The following is a 24923-nucleotide window of genomic DNA, read 5'->3' as shown; positions in this document are numbered from 1 at the left end:
CCACTGTTGTGCCTGTGTATGACACCTAATTTACCTTATATTCATGGTTCTTACAGGAAACTTACGTTGATGGCAGTAGAATTGTTCTGCAGCTTCAAATGACGATTCTCTGAATTTTCTCAATAGTGTTTTCATGAAAAGATTATCTTTCCTCCAGGAATTCCCATGTGTTGATCAAACATACTGGTAACAAATCTAGCAGCCCATCTCTGAACCACTCCACCATCTTCTTGTAATCCGACCTGATGGCGGTCCCAAACACACTGGCAGTACTCAAGAATGGTTCGCACTTGTGTTATAAATGTGATCTCTTTTTATAGATAAGCTACAGTTTCCTAAAATTCTCCCACCAAGCCAGTGTTGACCATTCGCCTACTGGCAAATCGAGGTTGACAAGGCTGATCAGGATGACCTTCATAATTCCCAATGGTCTCCGAGTACAAAGTTATGCCTTTGGACTGGGTAACACTTAAGCCACCTTCAAATATATGTTGGATTATCAATTTCAACACCTTAAGTGGATGGTGCATTTCAGCATCTGGATGACGTCATTTCTTCCAAAGACATTTAAAGAACAGCTAAGCTGCCTGACAACTGCGTTCAAATTGCAGGCATCTACCTGAATCTGACGAAAGTGTCTTCACTGGCCAAGAAATAATGTTTGGGCACCTAGAGAAGAGATATGGAGAATCTGTGCAGTCCAGAGAAAATGAGAGTAGTGACAGATTTTCTGAATCCTCAATATATCTGTAAATGTGAAGTTTTCTGCGAATGTGCTCATGGTAACAGTGAAAGGCAAGACCTGTGCCAAGGCAAGACCCTTTCAAGAAATACTAAGGGGAGATGCCAAGTTTACTTAAGGTGAGGTGGATGAAAGCTCTTTCCTTATCCTTCAGGAGGTGCTCATATCTCCAGTACTAGCATTTCATAATGAGAATGCCAAAACAGCACTTCACATCAACAGAGTTGTTATGGAATAAATGCAGTTTTAAAACATATTCAGGAAGGTGCCGAAAAGGTGACAGCTTATACTTCCTGATTATTCTCCTAAAAGCAATCAAGAAACAGTGCCTTGCAGTTCTTTGGCTACCAATGAGTTCCAGCTGTATTTACTTGATAAACCATTCATCACAGTGATAGACCACCACTCTCTGAGGTGGCTGACTAGTCTGAATGATCCATTGGTTTGACTGATGTAATGGACACTGGTGTTTCAGGAGTATGACATCACAGTGGTATACAAAAGCAGATGCAAACATAAGAACATGTACTTCCTTTGGCTTAATATAGCAGCACGGATCTAATCTGGGCCATCACAGCATTAAATGGAATTGCTGCTGAACAGAGGAAGACCCAGCACTGCTGCAAAACACAGCAGCCTTGAAGGAGGAGTCAATCAACAGATAATTCCAATAAATAAGTTGCACATTGTGTAAGCGGAGCTACAATCCAGTGAGGCAGAAATAGTTACTTGTCATTCCAGCTCATCTACGGCCAGCTATCCTGAATTATTTCCATGAAGTTCCAATATTTAGTCACCTGAGATTCGTGAATAGCCTATACACAATCAGATGCAGGTATCACTGGCCAAATCTCTACCATTCCATTAGACAATATGTAAGCAACTGTGAGGAATGCCAATTACAAAGCACATGCCTCAGTTGCCTCTAGGGCAATTTCTGTCAATAGAGCAACATTCCACGGAATTTGAAGTAATCTCTTGGGGTAGTTCCTAAAACCAACAAGTATCACCCAATGGGTAATAGCTTGCACTGACTACCTTACCCACCACACTATCATGAAAGCTATGCCGACTGCTGAAGCTCCAGAAATTGTGAATATCCTTATAGAAGACAACATATTTAAGCACAGATCACCTCATCTTATCTCTGGCCACGGAAAAGTTTTCCAATCAAGACTAGTACCAGAGGTAATTTCATGCTGTAACATCACCCACAGGATGACAACTGCCTACTATCCACAGAGGAATGGTATAAGGATACTATACTACCCATTATGAAACTCACATACAATGCAACAAATCAAGACATTACAGGCTTCACACCATTCTTTCTTATCCATGGTCACGAGACAAACAACAATGAATACTCTGCTCCAACTGCAAATGGACCACACTCAGGAGTAGCACATGAAACATTTTATCACCTGGACAGAAGAAGCAGTACAGCTGGCTCACTTATGGTCTCTGGACACCCAGAAGGAGAACTGCAAGCACCGTAACATCAAGCACCATGCCGAGACAGTTAGTATAGATTTTTACGCTTTTACAGAAAGTGCGACTATGGAAAAGTCACTAATGCACTACTTTGGTCCATACTGTGTCCTTAGTCTCTTGTTGGCTGTCACATAAGGCATCATAACTCTTGACTCTTCATCATGAAGACAAAGGTGCAGAGATGCTGTCCATCTTCACCTCATGAAGCCCTACTACAATCCTGAGGTGTAGGTTGATGATGGGGACTTCTTGCTCAAGGGAACTGAAGACCTGCTCAACAATTGCAAAACCTCAATGTGAGAGGCTACCTTCAATGCTCGTCATAGTGAGGAGGATGAGAAACCACCACCAGAATGCTAGGATCTGTCAGTATTGCCACACACAGGACCATTGACAAGACCTAGATCCAAGGTAGTGTTGTGGCTCCAATGATAACTTCTGAATTCGCATGTCATTGTTTTCCTAGGAAAGGGAGCAAAGCTACTACCCACAGTGCATGCAATGTGGTATAGCTGTTAGCATCACTGGCTACTGTTCTACTGGTTGCTATTTCCGACCCAATGATCACCAGGTATGTATTATTCACAATTTCTCAGAATTTATGTTTGTGATGTATGTGTCTTCTGAAATATTCCGTATCTGTATAACAGCATCACGCTCAATCCAGGAGTTCATTTCTCTACATTGGTGTCCATAAAAAAAAGTGCCTTCAGTGCTAAGTGTAGTGTGTCTTCAGTGCTAAGTGTAGTAAGTCACTGACCACCTTTTTTTCAGATTTGGACTTAAGTATGGTTACAATGTGACAACATAATCTGTTACTAACAACATCTAATAATGTGTGTGCCATTTGACTTCTTGTACATTCCTGAAATACTTCACAATACTATTTGTGAAAAATGACCAGAGATTTATTGAATAAATTGAATGTGTAAGAGGCTTCTTAGGAAACGATGGCCCAATGGAAGTTATTAATGAATGAAGCTCATGCTGCACTGAAGTGATTAATTTTGCTTAAAAATCCTGAAGTCATTTGGCATTATGAGCTGTGAAACAGTGATATTGTGATTACAACCAAGTGTAAAACAGTGACATGACAAGTAAATATTGATGCCATGAGCACAAATTTTGAAATACTGAAGAGGCACATGAAGTTTATGAAATTTTGTGAAATATGGAGCACTACAGAGACTCACACTGTAAATTATTTTCTACAGTGCTACATGGTTCATTGAAATAGCACATCTATACAGAAGGAACAGATGCCTAAGGTGAGGATATGATCTCTTCAGTGTGGATGCACACCATGCTGAAACTGTTATCAGAATCAGCAAAATGCTGCAAGGAATGAGGATAATGGGCATGGGCCCTGCAAATATAATATATGATGTTAGGATAAACTGAGAATTTTTGTCTGATGGGAGAGGTGCTAAGGTAGTCTGTGCAGTTGCGATGAACCCTGTATCTGAATGCCATAGTGGTCAGCATATCAGCCCAGTGAACAGGAGACCCGGGTTTGAATCCCAGTCCAGCACAAATTATTAACTGTCCCCACTGATTTAAATTAATGCTTAATTGCAACCAATGTCTGTAACTCCTTTGTGTTTTAAATTGACATTGTTTGCAAAGTAGCACATCAAAACCTATCCTGTAGTTTACAATTTAATACTCTGTTAAGAATATGTTGACTGTTTTAAAGCACACGAGGAAAATTAAATGTCTGATCTCTTCCTATTCTCTCCTCTCTTTGTCAGACTAAGTAACGTAAGGCCACACAAGGCAGAGAGATTTGCATTTTAATGACAAAAACAACAAACTAGCTTACACAATGAATTAATAGGAAGAAATTATTTAAGTGCTTCGTAACGACGTTTACACTTTAAAAGCAGAATTACGAGGGTTGTTTTTTAAGTAAGGGCAGTTCGCGCATATAGTCATGTAATTCGTGCAGACGCCGCAACAAGCCACCCCGCCACTTGCCGGCATCCTTCCCGTTCACACTGATGCAAGTTGCAGCTCTGTAGCTGACGTGTACGCATCGCTGTGCTACTTTATAATGTTTATGATTATTGAATTGCCCGCCGCATGTGAGATACGGTCAGTGATACGTTTTTTGACCACGAGAAGCCTATCAGCTGCAGAAATTCATCGTCGGTTAACAGAAGTTCATGGCCTGAATGCAATGAGTGAAGGTAAAGTGCATCAATGGGTTAGAGAGTTTAAAAATGGCCATCAGAATGTCCATGACGAAGAACGCTCAGGCCGGCCCTCTGTGATCACTGATGATTTGGTGGCTGCAGTCAGAACAAAGATTCACGAGGACAGAAGAGTCACAAGTTCCACTCTTTCTTTGGAATTTCCAAATTTCAAGATCGGTTTTGTTCAAAATTGTGTCTGAAAACCTAAACTTTAAGAAACTGTGTTCTCGGTGGGTACCCAGGCTCCTCACAGAGGACCACAAAGGGAAGAGATTTGCCACTTCATTGGACTTTTTGATTCGTTACGAGGAAGAAGGGGATGACATGTTGAGTCAAACTGTCACTGGAGATGAAACATGGGTATCCCATATCACTCTCGAAAGCAAGCGACAATCGATGGAATGGCGACACACAACCTCACCTGTCAAGGTCAATACCAAACAGACGCTGTCAAAGCGCAAGAAAAAAAATCGTTCAAATGGCTCTGAGCACTATGCGACTTAACTTCTGAGGTTATCAGTCGCCTAGAACTTAGAACTAATTAAACCTAACTAACCTAAGGACACCACACACACATCCATGCCTGAGGCCAAAGTGCAAGATTATGGCAACTGTGTTCTGGTACCAGCACGGTGTTTTGCTAGTGGACTTTATGCCACGAGGAACATCAACCAACTCAAATGCCTACTGAGCAACTCTAAAGAAGCTCCGCAGAGCAATTCAAAACAAAAGGCGTGGAATGCAGACAAAAGCAGTTTTGCTCCTGCACGATTACGCTAGGCCTCACATCTCTCAAAAGACTCGGGATTTGATTGATTCTTTTGGCTGGGAAGTTTTGGACCATGCACCATACAGCCCCGACCTGGCTCCTAGCGATTTTTACCTTTTCCGGTACCTGAAACACTATCTTGAAGGGCAGCGCTTCAATGACAACGATGAAGTGAAAGCGGCCGTGAACTCTTGGCTGTCGGAGCAGGTGACCGAATTCTTTGAAGAGGGAATTAAAAACTTAGTTGTACGGTATGACAAGATCTTAAATAAACAAGGCAACTATGTAGAAAAATAGGCAAAAGTGTGTAGAATCAGAAAATAAAAGTTTTTTTTACAAAAGTATTTGTATCTCTTTTTAAAAAATAAAAACGGCTCTTACTTAAAAAACAACCCTCATAACAGTGCAGAAGCAAGAAAATCATGATCTGAAACATGGGGAAAAACGTTTTTACGAAACAGAAGAGTCTATAAACAAGAGTAAGCTCAAAATTGGGCTGAATGATACAAACTACGAGGCTGCTGAATCTAAGGAACAAACTCGTGCAGAAGTTGGAAGAACAGAAAATAAATACAAGTGGACAAGTGTAACCTACAGTAAAAATATTTGAAATGCCATAGTAATGAAAAACAGAGTGAAAAAAAATTAATTCTCTGTTAAAGACGATACTAGGCTGAAAAATGTGATATACTGAATTTCAAATTCACATTTGTCCAGGAATAAACACCCTGCAGTTGAAGAGAGACTTTAGCAACCTATATTACTTGCAGGACGGTTCAGCAAAGGCACCTCTGAAGAATTACAAACGATTCTTCATCCACCTAGGTACAAATTCTCTTAGAAGCAGCACTGAAGAGCAAATTGTAAGTGAAACAAGAAATTTAATTCAATCTGCCAGTAATCTCTACAAAAGCCTAGAATCATAGTGAGTGGTATTATCTACAGAAGATCAGTCAGTGATCAATATATTGAGAGAATAAACTGATTTAAATGAAAACTGTAATTATTTTGGAGCTGTGTTCATAAATCCGAATAAATTCTTAAGTGATAAATATTTGGGTAATGACAGTCTCTATCTAAATAGGTTAGGATCAAAAATGTTTAGTAAAATGTTTGCTGATGCATGTAAAAAACAGATTGTCCCCACATAATGCACTTTTATATAAATGGTCTAAGCGCTGTTGACTTTCCAAAAAAGAAAAAATCATAAAGTGGACGAATTACAAATTATTCTATCTGAATGTGGAAATATCAAAGTTGTTTGCCTGAATGAACATTGGCTTACATCTGACATTAAAATTTTTAATACAACTGAAAATTTTGAATTAGCCAACAGCTTAAAGACAAGAGAAATCACATGGAGGCTCTTGCATACTTACTCATTATGATATGAAATACTACATAAGAAATGACTTTTAATGATTTAAATGGTGAGTGTGTATTTCAAAGCTGCTGTATCAAACTGAGGGACTTAAATGTTGTCGTAGTTTCTATTTATAGAGTACCAGAGAAAGCTACAATTGAAGTTTTTCTGGCGAAATTTCATTGCCTGCTTGAAAAACACAGAAAACAAAAAAGGAAAAATATAACAACAGTTGCTGACTTCAATATTAATATCATAATTGAAAGCAATGACGTGTGCAAATTCACTAACTTAATAAAAATCTTGACTTCAAAATAAACTTTATGAAACCCAACAGTGTAAATGCACAGTCAGCTAACTGTATTGATAATAGTCTAACAAATTATGTATTTGAAGATATTTATAAGTTCTGCATGGATATAGGAATCTCTGTCCACTCTATAAAAGCCATATGAAAAGTAACTCCAATGAAAAAAAAAAAAAAAAAAAAAGAAAAAAAAAATCAATTACATTTCGAAATAAGTTAAGAGAGGTTGAATGGCCTTACAGCAGCTGTATTTCGAGTAATAGTAACTTTAAATATTTCAAGAAAGTTACTTAAAAAATTGTTATGAAACTTTTCCGCTTAGAACTATATGCAACAAAACAACAAACTTAAATGGATAACACAGGAAAGTTTCTAGTGCCAGGAAGAGGAAACTCCACAATGAACTGCAATATAATAAGAACAGTCATTTTACTGAGTATGTTCATCATTATAAACCTATATTTTAAAAAGTTGTGAAAGCAGGCAAACAAATGGCAAACAAGACGTTCATAGTACAACATAAAAGTAAAACAAAAGCAGTGTGCGTCTGTTGTCAGATCAGAACGAAATATCTATGATTAAAGTAGATGATAGCTTTATTGTAAACCCAGCTCAAATATCAGAGTGTTTAAATGAATTCTTCATAAATGAGGAAAAGCCAAACGTTGACGTAGCAGAGTAAAGTAAATCCCTTTGGAATCCACCAAAAAAGCTGAGTATCTAGCACATTTTAAAAAGAGTCATGATAAAGGATGTGAAAAAGTTATATTATCATTAAAAAATAAAAACTTCTGGGAGGGATGGGATACCCACTAAAATGCTTCCAATAGTGTGTGGCATAATAGCACCTCCCTTAACTAAAATATTCAACCTGTCTTTTGAACAGGGATACTTTCCCGACATTTTGAAGCATGCTGAAGTCAGACCTCTGTTCAAGAAAGGGCTATGGGAAGATGTGGGAAACTACTGGCCTATTTCTATTCTTCCAGTCCAGTAAAAAGTGTTACAGAAAGTAGCTGTAAACCAAATCAAAAAATTTATTGTAAAATATTTTAAGTAACTAATTTGGATTTCAACTGAGAAAAAACAATTTGGATGCAGTGAATATTTATTGAAAAGATAGGCAAATAATTGGATCAGAGGAGTAAAGCTGCAGGTATCTTCTGTGACCTCAAAAAAGCATTTGACTCTATGAACCATGACATGCTTATCTACAAATCAGACAAACACGGGATTAAGGATAATGCTCTAATTTGGCTATCATCAATCTTACACAACAAAAAAATAAGGGTAACTATCACCTCAGCTGCGGTGAACTATTATTGTAAATGGAGTACAGTATCACAATGTGTGCCTCAAGCTCCATTTTGGGGCCAATCCTGTTCCTATTCTATGCAAATGACTTACCCTAAACATAAATTCCCTATCAGTTCTGTTTGCACATGTTGCTTCTATTTTAATTGAAGATGATAAAGAAGAAAAAATTCCGAACTCCATCATAAGTACACTAAATACATTACAAAACTGGTTACAGTTAAGTGGGTTGAAACTGAACATTGCAAAAACCCAAAGGGTACATTTCAAAACCAAACATTCGAAATGATTGAAACTTTAAATACAACATAATAATCAACCTATGAAAGAAGTTGACACAGTCAAATTCCTGGGACTAAATGTGGACAAGAACTTAAGCTGAAATACACATATTGACTTCTTATCAAAAAAGCCTAAGCATTTTTGCATTTGCGATGCAAATACTAGAAAATTCCACTGACTTGAGTACTCAAAAAAATGCTTATCATAGTTATTTTCAAGCTGTCATGAAATATGGGATAATTTTTGGTGAAGTTCAAGTAGTGTATCTTTAATACTGAAAATGCAAAAGAAAATTGCCAAATACTTGTATACAGTACAGCGAACAGAGTCTTGTCGCCCATTATTTCAGAAACTGCAAATTCTAACTGTTCCCTCCATATACATTTATGAAATTACTATCTTCCTACACAACATACAAAAATTATTTGAGGAGAATAATTTTAACCATACATATAACACAAGAAATAAAAATAAATTTTATGCTACTCACACTTCAGTTGAAATTATATGCACATACTCCACAGGGGGATATGGGGATGACAATATTTAACAAGTTAATGGGCAAAAATATATTTAATATGAAGCCAGAAACTTCAAAAAATAAGGCTGCAGCAGATTCTGTGGGAGAAATGCTACTATTCAACAGAAGAAGTCATAGATGATGAAGATCATTTGAACAAGGGGTAATGGAGTGTTAAATTTTATTGTACATATGTATAACAAAACTGTATTATTATCATGATGCTGTCTGTAAACATCAGCTGTTCTTTGTTTATGGTATAATTTTACCACAATTTGACATTTCTCCTGTACCTGAATCAAATGATTTAGCTTATGTACATTATGAGACAAACTATAATTCACAGTAATTCTGACAAAAATCAAATGTAAAAATGTATGTTTGTTATCAGTACATTAATGAAACACCAGATTTGTGTGAGAGTTTCTACAATATTCAAACAGAACCAGATAGATACACCCCTTAATTTCAACATAAACACTACTGATAATCATAAAATCCTTTCAATTTATCCTAACTGATGTTTTAAGGCCATTCTTTGTAACAGTGCAATATATAGTTACCATCTTTTTGTGCTATCTATACCCATTTAAATTTCTGTTAATATTGGAGATCTAGGAAAATAAGTAGATAATTTTCTATTTGCTTTAAAGGTTTAAGAAATAAATTTCAAAGGTGAGACATGAGAAATTTCATCTTCATGCCGTAGCAAATGGATGTCAAAGAACACACAAAAATGTAACAATGATGTGTGAACTGTATTATTTTGGGTAAGTATAAGCTGCTGATGTATACGAATATTTCTCAGATAACAGTTTCAAAGCACGAAATTGATATACAAAACTGAATGTGACAAACAAAACAGGGATAGACAAAGCAAATCTAATTAATGACAAGGCATGTGAAAATAGTAAAATACCAAGATGCTTACAATCTTGAGTCATCAGAAACAGATATTCCTTCAACTAAAACTACAGAAAATAACAAGAAGGCCAAAACTATTGAAGGCAGTAAAAGGAATTACAGAAAGTGATATATGACAAGAAATAAATGGCCAACTTAGAAATCGAACCAGGTAGGCAATTAGTGAAGACACCAGTCATTGAAAGCATTTGAATATTTTTACTTGTGTGTGAATTCTAAATAATTCAGTCTTTTCTCTTTAACTTATTACAGAAGTAAACAGAATGTATGGAACAAACCAATATGAAAACCAACAATTCCACAAAATAATTTTGCAGTTTCAAGTAGGTGATAATGGGGACTTGCTTATTTTCTTTCTGCCTAGTTCTTATTCACAATATCTTCTCGCAACATGGAATGTATCACTATTCATTTTCACACAGTTATAAACAGAACTTGTTCACATTTAAATTAAACATTACCTGTTCTTTTTATTAAATGAGTCAGCTCTTTCCAGTATCTCTTGCCCAATAGTTGGATCTACCGTTCCTGTTTTTGGATCTATCTGGTCAATAAATTCATCACGATGACGTAAAAGATAGTTGTGCAGATTTCCAAATCGGCAGTATTCCACTATTACCAACAGTTCCTCTGCAATGAAAGGATGTTATCAATGGTCATCATCATCATCATCATCGTTCTTTTACAATAATTCCCTGAAATTCAGATTTTTTTTATGGCTGAAGTTCCAAATTTTAATGACCTCAGTTTCTTTTGTACAAAGAACGAGTTTTACTTTAGTATTTGTAATGCATGTGAAAGCAAGCAGAAGTTTTCTAAATGTTTGCTAATCATGTAAGTGGGGTGTGACTTCAGTACCAGCTCACTTAATAGGGTGTGGGAAACTGCCAGAAAGCCAAATCCAGGCTAGCTGGCACACTGATTCTTGTGATTAATCTGCTGGGGACACATCCCTGTTTCAGAAACAGTGCTTTAACATGACAGCTGTCCAGGTGAGTTTTACTTTACTGGTTTTGATGGTGACAAATTAAGATTTTTGAGTTGCTATATCACTTATTAATTATTATACCAAGTTCAGAAAGAAATTACAGTCTTATTGGTAGTTCTGTATCTTGTAAGTTCTTGCTACCCTTGGAAATTCCTTTGTTAATGTTGCCATTCTGTGCCATCCTATAACATTGTGTGACAACCTTAAGTATGTCCGAAATTCTAGCAGGAACTGCTTCAGTTGTTTTCCCTGGAATGTACTATCAGACTTCAATAGCAGTGACACTTCCTGTTTCTAACCAGACTATCTTCACGTTATTGTCAACATTAACTGCAAGAAAGTCAGTGAAATAGTACAATGGTTGCTTTTTACCCATTTAAAACCAAGCCTGATTATTCCAAGCTGACATACAGAATATGCAAGTTCAAATATGGACTGGCATTTATATTTTTTTAATATAAAATTACAAGAAAAGACGTTTGCATTTGTGTGAAAAAGTCACAGCTACTTCACAAAATCTCACGTGCACATTACACTCCATTGCACGATCATGCAATGGGAAACAAACATTGAGCCCCAGAGCACACAAACAATAATGAAGATTCCCTAGGTTTGTGTGCTTTTAGGAGGTAGCTGTGATCGAGCAACAAACATTACAATGCATTACTTAACCTTCCTTACACAGCTGAACAATCTAATTTTCCAAAGCATAATCTCACAAGTAATGTTTAACAAAATGATTCAATGTTTATTTCCCTTCAATAAACAGCTCCCACTAGATTCTTCCATAACTGCCTGAAATTTTAAGAAAATTCAATTTCCCTGAGAATCTGACGTATCACCATCCAATAATAAAAATAATATGTAAATAAGGTGTATACTTGAGTACAGAGACAGGCATCAACAGGAAACTGTGCAAACATTAATACATAAGATTCTCGTGCTGAAGCTAATAAAATTTCATGTAGGACATGGTATCTTAAGGATATCACCACAGAAGCTCTTATCAAACTGTGCTAAAAAATAGAGGCCATGCACCAGCAAAAAGTATCAAAACCAACTGTATTAACTGTTGTAAAATATGTCTCCTTCATCAGTGTAACTTATATTTTTACCTATTTGTTTGCTGCCACCATTAGCAGCAAAGCATACTAGCACAAACCTTTAAGTTACAAAATTAGGTTTGTTATCAAGAAGCTAATGGAATGCTTAATATTTAAAATTACAAATTTTGATATAAATTAAATCTAAATTCTACACTTTCTTTTGCTAGGTTTTGGTACTCTAAACATAAATTTTGATATCAGCTCTATTTCTAAGGCAAAACAAATAACTAAATATCATTTTTAATCTCAGAAGGGAACATTACACAAGAACCTTTTCAAATTTTTTATACTTACAGCATATAAAAATATTTCAACCATTTAAACAGAGTTGCTATTAGCTAAATAAATAGCACATAAGATTGTAATCATGGAGTAGTTGGTTCAATTTGTGCAAAAAAGTTTACCATTTCAACTAATTTTTTACTTCCACAATCATTTGAAAATAACTTCACACAAATGTTCAATGACAAAATTTGCAAATCATAATTGGGACTAAAACATCCCAATTTCAAAATTAATTTTATAGTTCATTTAGAAATAGTACTCACTCTTCGTTATGTTTGTTGTGCATGCTCCAAGCAAGTTTACAACATTCAGATGCTTTCCTAGATGTACCATTATTTTGAGTTCTGATGCTAATGCTTTGATGTACGTATAGTCAGTGTTTCTTTTCACCATTTTAACTGCTACTGTTGTGACAGGTTCTTCTTCCAAGATGCCAAATGCTTCTGCCTTCATAACAACGCCAAAAGCTCCAGAACCGAGCTGTTTGCCTATGAATGATAAATAAAGGAAATGTACAGTAACAAGTGGGAATCACTGATCAAAAAAACTGTCAGATATATTTATTTCAACAGCACCAAATGAATTAGATTCCAGAAAGTATTTACCTAACATAAGAAAATCTTATAGAAGGGACTCACAATGAGGAAAACCTCCCAAACATATGAAATAGGTATCCTATTCTATGTTTTTCTGGCAGCTTTAATATGTTTACACAACATAATAATTAAAACATGTAGATTTAATAATCAATCTACATTCTAGGGCACATGAAGGCTTCAAGAATGCAGATGTAGTAAAGAATTTCAACACTCAGTATAATAAAATATGCAGAAGCTGAGTAGTATGCAACACTACTATGATAATATGTATGTGAATTTGTTCTGCTAAGAAACTCATTGAAAAAATTAAGTAATTGTCCATGAATCAGCCATTTGGGCCAGCATTATAAGTCGTCCGTAAGAACTGGCCCTCTCTGGTTTTCTTCATACTTGCAGCATCTGAAGGCCAGTGCATGGCCATCTGTTTCTAAAACAGTAATTGCCATATTTTTACAGGTGTTAGGGTGATAAGAAATAGAAGCATCAGGGTGGCACTGACAAAGCTGTGACTTATATTCCCTTCAATGATTATCGAATGTGAGTCACTACTATGTGATGAAAGTGAAAACATGTTCCTAATTGGTTTCTTATTTAAAAATGAAGGTTCACACAATTTAAAATTTGTCACATCTGTGAATATGCAGAGATGTATGTATATGTACCAATATGTACATTGTAAATAGCTTCCTCTCCATGTACTGCACTCTAATGAACCATAGACATTAGAGGATTCATGTCACTATGACTGACTGGTACTTTTAATGCATGCTAATACAGGTTAATTTTAATGGCATTAATACATGCCTAATGTATGTGTAGTAACAACCATAAAAGCAGCAGTTATAATTTGAACTGTGATTGTGCCACATCTTTTCAAAAAATTTTAATAACCAGTTACGTTGTTTTAGACCTGTGCCTGAATGCCAATTTAAGTAGTGAATATTTGAAACAGTTTATTTTTTTCTTTGTTACCTTGACTTCATAATGTAGTTTCCAGCAAAGTGCACTCTGAATCTCTAAACAAGAAATGTGTGTCTTGATGTTTAATCTTAGAAGGTACCGAACTAGATAGTTTACATTAACTGAACACAAACTACGTACTCCATTTTTTGTGTAGCAATGGTGTTCTACACAGCCCAATATTTGTAATGTGTGGCCCTTGGAATTACAGAGTCTAACAGATTTAATGAAATCAATATCTTTATTATATTTTAGTTCTCTGTGCAGCTGACTTTTCCTTAAACTGGAAATTTTTTTGCCCTGGGTAATACACTTTAATTTATTTGTTATTTTATTGCTGAGGAGTCTAAGTGGAAATGTTTCATTGAAGATACCAAGAAAACTATTTAGCAGTTTCTCAAGGTTTCCATCACGTAAGTTACAACGATCAAAAGACCATGTTTTCACTTTTAGCTTCTCACAAAATGTTAGCAAGTTTTCTTAGCTAAAGTTCTTGCTCATATTGATTCTCATAAGTGAAATGTTCCTGTCTGTCTGTGGCAGCTCAATGCACAATGATCTGAAATACCTAAATCTAGACAAAATTTATACACATCTTCATATACATAATTAATTATGTTGCTGACTGCCCATTGTCTCTGGAAGATTCAAAGAAATTCAATTTGAAACCATATTTCTTTACCAATTCAGTGAATCTTTAAGTATGGCTACTCTCACTTGCCGATCTCCTGTATAAAATGCCAGTTATTATTATTATTATTATTATTATTATTATTATTATTATTATTATTATTCTGGAATTTGAGTAGTTTTCTGGCTGTTTGGATGAGGTTCCTTGTGTCGCTTACAATTTTTTCCTCACTGTTGTTTCAATGCGAATTTGTTCCTACATGGATAAAAACACCTTTTGGATTTCTGTTATGCTTATGTGCTGCATTCTCCCTTGAGTTTAACACATTGTTTATGTGCGTATGCAAATGATGTGTCCTTATTTCTGGTCGAACATCAACTTCAGTCCTATTATAATGATTCTTACTGTCTTTTTTTTTTGGGTTGTGTACATTACACTGGTCCACTTATATTTGTTTGGTTCTTCTGTACCTTCAGTTTCATTCGTAATGGCAGCTGAATTTTTTCGGGGTTTGTCAGTTGTATCACTCTGCGTATTTGGCTATGTAGGTTCATCTAATACTGGAGTTTGTTCCCTCCCCCACCAGATGGAAGAGTGTGGCAGTTGAAGTGCCTAGGAGAATATTAAAGTACTGTGCTGCACATGTTAGTGCTGTATTTATCCATATTTGTTATTTTTCCTTTAATGAAGGTCAGTCTCCTGAAGTTGGACCATTATGGAATACAGGGATTAGTTCACAATTGGTTCACTTCTTACTTTAATAACAGATGGCAAAAATTCATTTCTCCACAGTGTTGAGAATGGCTATGATGTTGGGCCTGCATGATGCACCATTAAATGGGAGGTGTCCCAGGGATCAGCACTGGGGCCACTCCTGTTCCTTATTTATATAAATGATATGCCTCTAGTATTACAGGTGATTCTATGATATTTCTGTTTGCTGATGACACAAGCTTCGTAGTAAAGTATGTTGTGTGCAACACTGGCACCATTTCAAATAGTGCAGTTCGAGATGTAAGTTTATGGCTTGTAAAAAATAAGCCAAAGCTAAATCACAGTAAGAGCCAGTTTTTAGTTTCTAACACACAATTCAACAAAACCCGATGTGGAAATTTCACAAACTAGGCATATGATTAGTGAAACTGAACAGTTCATTTCTAGACTTCAGATAGGAAACTGTCATGGGAAGTCCATGCTTAGGATCTTGTTCAAAGAATAATGCTGCCATTTTTAGTATTCGAACCGTATTTGAAGTAAGCAATAGTTCAACACAGAAAGTAGTCTACTTTGCCTATTTTCATTTGCTCATGACATATGGTATTGGAAAGTCGTGCAGTATACTGCTGAATCCATTTTCAATAAGGTACCCCAAGAGTTAAAAACATCTTAAGAGTAATTAAGCACTTTCAAATCAAAACTGAACAGTTTCCTCATGGGTCAATCGTCCTATTCTTTTGAGCAGTTCTTCAAAAAATTAAGTTGATCCTCATGTTATATTGTTGATTGTGTTTACATAAATTTATGGCTTGTCTTTTTTTGGGTTCATATGATTTTATTTTATATTTTGTGTGTTGTTATTTTTATGTTGTAATTTCATGTGACCCCAGAGAGTACCTTCCACACTGTATCCTTAAGAGTGTGCATTTCACGAGCAAATTGACAAGTGTTTATTGCTGGGTGACGGGCCACACCATCCAAAACCATCCCCTCGAAGTCTGATGTTCAGACATATCTTTGACAATAACCTTGGCCTCCACACTCTGGTGTGAACAACCCCATCTCTCTTAAGCTGGTATCCATAAAAAAAAAGAACTAATTCCAGTTAGGATGATGCCTGTTTGGCAAGTGTTCTCTGTAAATCCATGCTGCTTTGTGGGTACTACACCCTGCTGCACCATATTTTATATGCATGTCTGTAAACTCTTGTGACGAGTAATGTTCCCATCTCAATATAATCACGTGTGGACCCACTATCACCTGTTTCAATTTGACCCAAAAGGTTTGAGACATCCCCTAAGTTATATCTAATACAAATTTAAGTGATAGGAAGCCCTTCCAGAAATATTTTCTCTGGAGACTTACATTACACAGAAGTGAAGCATCAATGTTATACAGCAAAGGCAAAAAGAAAATAGAAACTTTTGAAATGGGCTGCTACAGACAATGTCTAAAGATTTGTTGGAAGGATTACTTATGTAATGAAAAGGTGCTGAATTGAATTGGGAGATAAGGGAGTCACTGTTCAGAACAAAGAGTGGTTTGATGCAGCTCTCCATGCTATTATCCCACCTGCACAAGCCTTGTCATCACCAAATAATTAATGCACCTTGGGTCCTTTTGAAACTGCTAACCGTATATGTCTCTTGGTCTCCCTCTACAATTTGTACCACCCACACTTCCCTTCAACAATAAACTGATCATTCCTTTCTGTCTCAGAATGTGTCCCATCAACTGATTCTGTCTTTTAGACAATTAAGGCCACAAATTTCTTTTCTTCCCAATTATGTTCGGAATTTCATTAGTTATGCAATCAACCCATCTAATCTTCAGCATTCTTCTGTAGCATCACATTTCAAAATATTCTATTCTCTTCTCATCTCATCTCATCTGGACTGTTTATCACTTATGTTTCACTTTTGTACAAGGCTACACTCCAGATAAATATCTTCAGAAAAGACTTCCTAATCTTTAATTTATATTTGATGTTAACAATTTTTTTTCCTGAAGAAACACTTTTCTTGGCATTGTCAGTCTACATTTTACATCCACTCTACTTTGGCCATCATTTATTTTACTGCCAAAATATCAATAATATCTATTACTTTTAGTGTATCGTTTAATAATCTAATTCCCTCAATATCAACTGATTTAATTTGACTACATTCCATTACCCTTGTCTTGCTTTTGTTGATATTCACCTTATCTCCTCTTTTTGAGACACTGACCTTGCCTTCAACTGCTCCTCCAAGTCCTTTGCTTTCTCTTGACAGCACTACAGTGTCAGTAGCAAACCTCCGTTTTTATCTCTTCTCCCTGAACTTTAATTCTGTCTCAAGTTTTACTTTGGTTTCTGTTACTGACTAGTCAACACATAGACCGAACAGCAATGTAGATATGCTGTAACCCTGTCTCACACCATTCTCAGACATGGCTTCTCTTTCTTGACTTTTGACCATTATAGCCGCTGTCTTCTTCTTGTTGTAAATAACCATTCACTTCCTGTATTTGATCTACTAATTTCAAAAGTTTTGAAGAATGTACTCCAATGAATGTCGTCAAAAGCCTAAGTCTTTAAATGTTATAAACATAGGTTTGTCTTCTTTAACCTATCACATAATATAAATCGTAGGGTCAGTATTGCCTCGCATGTTCCCACTTTCCTCTGGAACCCGAACTTATCTTCCCTGAGGTCAGTTCTACCTGTTCCTCCATTCTTCTGTAAATTACTCATGTACGTATTTTGCAACCATGATTTATTAAACAGATAGTTTGGTGACATTCACACCTGTCAGCACTTACTTTCTTTGGAGCTGGAATATTACATTCTTCCTGAAGTCCGAGGGTATTTTGTGTACTGGGTGGAGTAGTGGAGTAGTTATGTCTTGGCTGGCTCTACTAAGGGCATCAGTAGTTCTGAAGGTATGTTCCTACTCCATGGGCCTTGTTTTGACTTAGGGCTTTCAGTGCTCTGTCAAATTACTCTCTCAGTACCATATATCCCATCTCATTATATATTTCCACTTCCCTTTCCATCATATTGCCTTCAAGTTTACCTCTATATATTCCTTCCAGCTTTCAGCTTCTCTTCTGTTCTTAGTACTGGCTTTTCATTTGAGCTTTTAATATTTGTACAAATACTTTTCTACTCTCCAAAGGTCTCTCCAATTTTCCTATAGTCAGTATCCATCTTTGCACTAGTTATAAATACTTCTATAGACTTGTGTATTTCTCCTAGCTGTTCCTGTTTAGCAATTCCACTCTCTGTCAATTCTGTTTTTTAGGCACCTTTATTCCCTATCACACTTTTTATTTGCTGCATTTTATATTTTCTCCTTTCATCAGTTGAACTCAATATCTCATATTGTCCGAGTATTTCTGCTAGGTTTTGTCTTTTTATCCATTTGATCTGCTGTCTTTACCATTTCATCTTTCAAAGCTACTCATTCATCTTCCATTGCATTTTTTCCATTCAACTGTTGCCTAAGGTCTTCTGATACTCTCAACAATCTCCAGTTCTTCTAAATTATTCAAATCCCATCTCCTTAACTTCCTACCTTTTTGCAGTTTCTTCAGTTTTAATCAGAGTTCCTAGCCAATAAATTATTGTCAGACTCCACATCCTCCCCTGAAAATGCCTTCTGTGTAAAACCTGGTTCCAAAATCAGTCTTAAAATTATATAATCAATCTGAAACCTTGGGTGTCTTCAGATCTCTATCACATATACAGTCTTCTTATGCAATTCTTAAACCAAGTGTAGGCAGTGATTAAATTACACCCTGTGCAAAATTCTACCAAGCAGTTTTATCTTTCCTTTCTTCCTTTTCCTATGATCAAATTCCATTTGTCACCACAATTAAAATTTTCCTCTCCCTTAACTATGTGAATAATTTTTATCTTTTATTTTGTCACTCATTCTTTCAGCACCTTTGTCATCAAGCTAGGTGGCATATACACTATTACTAATGTGGTGGATGTTGGCTTGATGATCTTGGTTACAATAATGTGTTCACTGTGCTGTTCATAACAGCCTACCTGCATTCCTATTTTTTTTTATTCATTTATAGATCTATTCCTGCATCATCCCTACTTCATTTTGTATTTATAACTGCATGCTCACCTGATCACAAGTTCTGTTCACCCTGCCATTGAACTACACCAACTCCCACTACATCTGAATTAAACTTTTGCATTTACCTTCCTGAATTCTATAAGCAACCTACCTAAATTAGGAATCTAACATTCCATGCTCTGATCAGTAAAGTGCCAGGGTGTCCTTTCTGATGACGAAATCCCCTTGTTTAGTCCATGCTCAGAGATCCAAATGGGTAACACTTTACCTGCAGAATATTTTACCCAAGAGGATGCAATCATCATGAACCCTACAGTGGAGCTGCATACCCGCCCAGGAAAAGTAATAACTGTAGCTTCCCCTTGCATTTAACAGTTTGCAGTACCAAAACAGTAGGGACATGTTGGCTGATGTTACAAGCCCACATCAGTCTATCATCCTGACTGTTGCTCCTGTGATTATTGAAAATCCTGCTGCACCTCTTCAGTCTTCACTCGTCTATCTGGGCTCACCACATATACCCCTATAAGGAGGAATAGTTAATATGGCAATGGAGGCACAGTGTGATTCATCTGCTGATACCAGGTTATTCAGGTAAGCAACAGTGACAGGTTTAAGGATCACCTTGGTCTCATTTGTCTCTGCTTGCTGAGATGTATGAGATGACATCCAATGAACTTACTTACAATGAATGTGATACTTGGCTATTTCTGGACATTGATTCTGATTTAGTTATTTCCCACTGTCGATATTTGGCTTGCACATGCCCATGTCTGTTTCCCTAATGTGGTGCTGACTCCGATATCTGTTCAACCACACGTTCTGCCTTCCAAAAGTGAACTGACAACATGTGCATGCACTGAGAGAGAGGCATCATAAACAATCTGAGTGATTCAGTAACGCTCTCAAGTACTTTAAAGACCAAAAGGTACCCGCCTCTGGAAGCCTTTACTTCTGTTTAGTTCAAGACGAGGCAAGACCTATCATATTTCGTGATTTATTTATACTTAACTTGTGTTTACCAAGAGTCAAAGAAGCAGACCTAAAACAGGAGGGAGGGGGGGGGGGGGGTGGAGAGTGGCAGAAAGAGACCGGAGACCAAGATCTGAACACAGTGAAAGGCTTTAAGCAGATGTAGTTTGCAGTACTGGTATAGGGATGAAGAAACTTGCACAGGACAGACAAGTGTACAAAGCTGTATAACACCTTCCTTCAGACTACAGATCCCACAACAACAACTCTTCCGAGAATCGAAGATAATCAACCTCTCGTATACCCACATTCTATTTTTATATGTAGCCTTTGCGCTAAACTTTTACAGGTACTAAACTGCATATACTAATTTATCAAAGTTTTATGACAACAAACTGTTGGTGAACTGCTTATTAGTATGAAAGTAACTATCATTATCACATAAATTTGTTCTCATTCACAACATTTGCCTTATATGCAAACAGAAGAACTTATCACCTCATAACCCAGCTGACAAAATTTCATTAATATACAAACGAAAAAGCGGCAATCTCAAGACGGAATATTGGTGACACCAAACATGATTTCTTTCCTAACAGATTAAGCCATAGGTTAATTAATGGGTCTTCTGTTTAGACATCCTTTGTTTTCTTTTGTAAAGGTACAGCTTAAAACATTTTCCAGTATACACTGTGCTGTCACTGCGTTCTAAATTACATAAATGATTATTTGAGTCAGCAGTCTTTTAAGTGGTTACATGTAGCCAAAGTATTATTCTCAGAGCAGCACTTGCACCCCATGTCCTTAATTATTTATTGAATGTATTCCAACCTGTCTCCCACAGCAGTTTTTACCCTCTACATCTCCTTCAAGTAACCTGGAAGTTATTCCTTGATGTGTTAACACGTCATTTTATCCCATCCCTTCGTGTCCATGTTTTCTGAAAGTTCCTTTCTTCACCAATTCTACAAAGAAACTCTTAATCTCTTGTCAGCCTACCTAGTTTTCAACATTCTATTGCAGCATCACATTTCAAATTACTCAGTTCTCTTCCTTTATAGTGGTCACGTAGTCTACGATTACTTCCATACAATGCTATGCCCCAAACCTACATTCTCTTGAGATTGCTTCTTCAGATTAAGACCAATGTTTGCCAGTAACAGACATATGTTTATCAGGAATGCCATCAGTACCTGTGCTAGTTTGCTTATATCCACCTTGCTTTGTCCTTCATGTACTACTTTGCTTCCAAGGTATGACAATGCCTTCACCTACTTTGTGATTGCAAGTTTGATGTTAAGATTACCACTAAACCATTTTCTGTTATTACTCATTACTTTCATCTTCCTTGGACTTACTCTAAATCTATAATCTATGTTCATAACATTGTTCATTCCATGGAAACATCTGTAACTTTTCTTTACTATCATTCAAGATAGCAATGTCATGAGCGAATTTTGTCACTTATTTTTTCATCCTAAATACTACTCCCGCTGCTGAACCTTTCTTTCATTTGTGTCATTGCTTCTTTGATGCATAGATCAAACAGTGTCACAGTGACTGCACTCCTACCTTGCAGCTATTTAATCCGAGCACTTCATTCTTGGTCTTTAACTATTATAGTTCCCTGATAGTTCTGAAACATCTTGTATATTACCCACCTTTCTCTAGCTCTCTCCAAATTTTCTCAGACTTTCAAACACCTTGCATCATTTTACATAGCCAATGCTTTTTCTAGGTTGACAAATCCAATTAACATGTCTTTATTTTTCACAATTCTTGCTTCTACTATCAAGCATTGCATCAGAATTGGCTCACTGGTGCTTTTACCTTTACAAAGGTAAAACTGATCAAAAGCTCCTAGATTTTCTTTTCCATTCTTCTGTATATTACTGTATTCTTATCAGCATGGATGAACAAGACATTAAGCTGAATGTGCAACACTTCTCATACTCATCTGCTACTGTGATCTCCAGGATTATGTGTATCATATTCCTCTAAGTCTCGTGGTATGCTGCTACTGTCATTGCCAGGATCGGGTGGATCATATCGTCCTCTCTTAGAAGCCTTCGGTGTATTCTTTCCACCTATTTGCTCTCTCCTCTGCAACTGACTGTGGAAATCCCCTTCACTCTTTATGTTGACACAGAGGCTTTAATGTTGCTGTAACCTGTTTTGACACACTAAATCAGTGTTTCTGATGGCCAATTCTTTTCAATTTCTTCACATTTTTCCTGTGGTCATTTTGCCTTTGCTTCCCTGTTCAACAGAACAAGCTGGGACTATCCTACTTATTCTTAAGCTACTACTGACATCAATATAGCTGTTTTCATTTTTTTAAAAGCACATATACAAAGTAACACAAAACATCTAATTTCTTATTCATGCTTTATTTCATTGAAATTTATTAGTAACTGGACAGTTTTTAGGCTGCCGATAATAGGACATTTAATTGTGGGTGCTACTGCAGTCGCACTGTTTGTCTTTAGCCTGAAAACTGGTTTTATGTAGGTCTCAACACTGCTCCATCCTGTGCAAGCATCTTCATCTCCAAATAACTATTGCAGCCTGCATCCTTTTGGCCCTGCTTACTGTATTTATCTCTTGGTTTCCCTTTACTATTTTTGTCCCTCCCTTGTTGCCAGAAACAAAGTGGATCACCAGGTGACTCAACATGCAGCTGAGCACAACATGCTCAGTTTCAATGGCCACTTCACAACGCGGGCTATTTGGATCCTTCCCTCCACCACCAGCTTCTCTGAACCACAAGATGGGAGTTTTCTTTACAACACATCCTTTGCTCCCATAATCGTCCTGGCATCAATCTCCAGTAACCCACTGTCCCCACAAAACTACACACAACAGTTACCCCTTCCTCCATCCTGTCACCACCTCCCAATTCAAGTCACCCTAAGCACGTGTCGCTCCCCACAGGCTCCGCCAGCCGTGCATGACATGGCTAGCCCCTTTACCTGCCACCCTTCCTTCCCTGCTTCCCCAGCCTGCAAACCAGCTGCCTCCCTCCAAGTCACTAGCCATTCACCTCCAATCCCTCTCCCTGCCTCTCTACCCACCCCATCTGATAACCCTCACCACATCCTAGTCCACCAGCAAAATACGGCACTGTTCATCCAGCTGGTGTGCACGCAGCACGTCTCTCTCTCTCTCTCTCTCTCTCTCACTCTCTCTCTCTCTCTCTCTCTCTCTCTCTCTCTCTCTCTCTCTCTCTCTCTCTCTCTCTCTCTCTGTGTGTGAGAGAGAGAGAGAGAGAGAGAGAGAGAGAGAGAGAGAGAGAGAGAGAGAGAGAGAGAGAGAGAGAGAGAGATAGATAGACAGACATTATTATTATTATTATTATTATTATTATTATTATTATTATTATTATTAATCCAGATGCTAGCAAGTTTTTTCTTTCTTTTGTATGGCTGTCAATGACTCAGCATTTCTGCATGTTGGAGAGTCGTCTCCTTTAATTCAAAAGTATACATTCTACCAAAACTTTCCTACAACATTAATAACCATTGTTACAGAATTCTATGAATCTCTGATTTATGGCCTCTATCCAAATCAAAACCAAATGACTGCTATCAGATCTGAAAACAATACTGCACTTTATAAGCTGTGCAGTCACCTTGTGTACAAGGTTAGCTGTTTTCATCACTTCAATTAGATGTCTAAAGGAATGCAGGATATCTTGATACCTGCTGGCAGGTATCATCCATGTTCATATGAACTACATTCTGCAATTGATTGCCTTCACTGGGGTGTGCTAATAGCAACTGCCAGAACTGCCTCCATATCTCTTGGCAGAATCCACTACAAACAAACTAAGTACACATTGTTCTTCCCTTCCAACCTGCAAACTCCATTATCCAACTGATGGCAAAGCCCCATAAGAGCACACATACCAAGCATATAACAACTTTGTTTTATAGTAGGAAAATTTTGGTAGACTGTGAAAGCTTTAGAAGTAAAGGGGACCACTCAACAAACAGTAGAAGCATTGAGTCATCATCATCATCATCATCATCATCATCATCATCATCATCAATGCCTGCTTACAGCACAGCTCTAGTCAGGAAGGTTATAGCTCATAGTATACAATTTGGGATGCAAGAACAATTGCGTTTAACTGCCTTGAACCCATGGTAGCATATACATCATGAGAAGTCTTGTTATAAAATGCAATAGTTCAGACACTCACCGAGTCTTAACTTTTCTCGGGGGAACTCCCACTTCTTGTCATATGGAAGTAGTTCAGCCTGTTCATCAACAGGAAGGTCTGGATTCATGTTACTTATTGCCCCTTCTGTAAAATGCATAAGACCAGCAATCCTCTGTTCTTTGCGATTTTTCTGTTGAGCAAAAGAGTTATTTTTAATTACACCAATCCAATAAAAAATATAATTCATGTTTTTTTAAAATCAAAATCAATTAGCAAGCTTTCCACTTTCTGTTACACTTCTAATGACACTACATATATGCATTTTACTACTGTTTCTTGCAGAGGGGCAGAGGGTCTTTTCGTCTCTTTCCTTTGTTTCTTTTTTTCATTTATCTTGTGGTAAATAACAAGAATGGAGAACACCTTTCATTGTTTCATGTAGTGTAAAACATTCTGCTTCTATTATCTCAAATGTACGCCCACCACCAGAATGCTAATATGTTCATGATTACTACTG

At 36.9% G+C, this 24923-nt stretch overlaps 1 protein-coding gene across 3 annotated transcripts in view; it reads right to left on the bottom strand.

The window, feature by feature from the left end:
• The window catches only part of LOC126282034 (vascular endothelial growth factor receptor kdr-like), a 329784-nt gene that overhangs the window by 48443 nt on the left and 256418 nt on the right, over positions 1-24923 (bottom strand). For all 3 annotated transcript variants that reach the window (XM_049981445.1, XM_049981444.1, XM_049981446.1), the window contains 3 exons: positions 24446-24596; positions 12553-12777; positions 10372-10540 (listed from right to left, as the gene is read on the bottom strand). In XM_049981445.1, coding sequence (XP_049837402.1) covers positions 10372-10540; positions 12553-12777; positions 24446-24596 — 545 coding nt within the window. The remainder of the gene's footprint in view (positions 1-10371; positions 10541-12552; positions 12778-24445; positions 24597-24923) is intronic.

This window comes from Schistocerca gregaria, chromosome 7, assembly GCF_023897955.1.
Source record: "Schistocerca gregaria isolate iqSchGreg1 chromosome 7, iqSchGreg1.2, whole genome shotgun sequence".
Taxonomy (NCBI): domain Eukaryota; kingdom Metazoa; phylum Arthropoda; class Insecta; order Orthoptera; family Acrididae; genus Schistocerca; species Schistocerca gregaria.
Note: the sequence above shows the minus strand (reverse complement) of the source record. Positions and strands in the feature narration are given on the sequence as shown.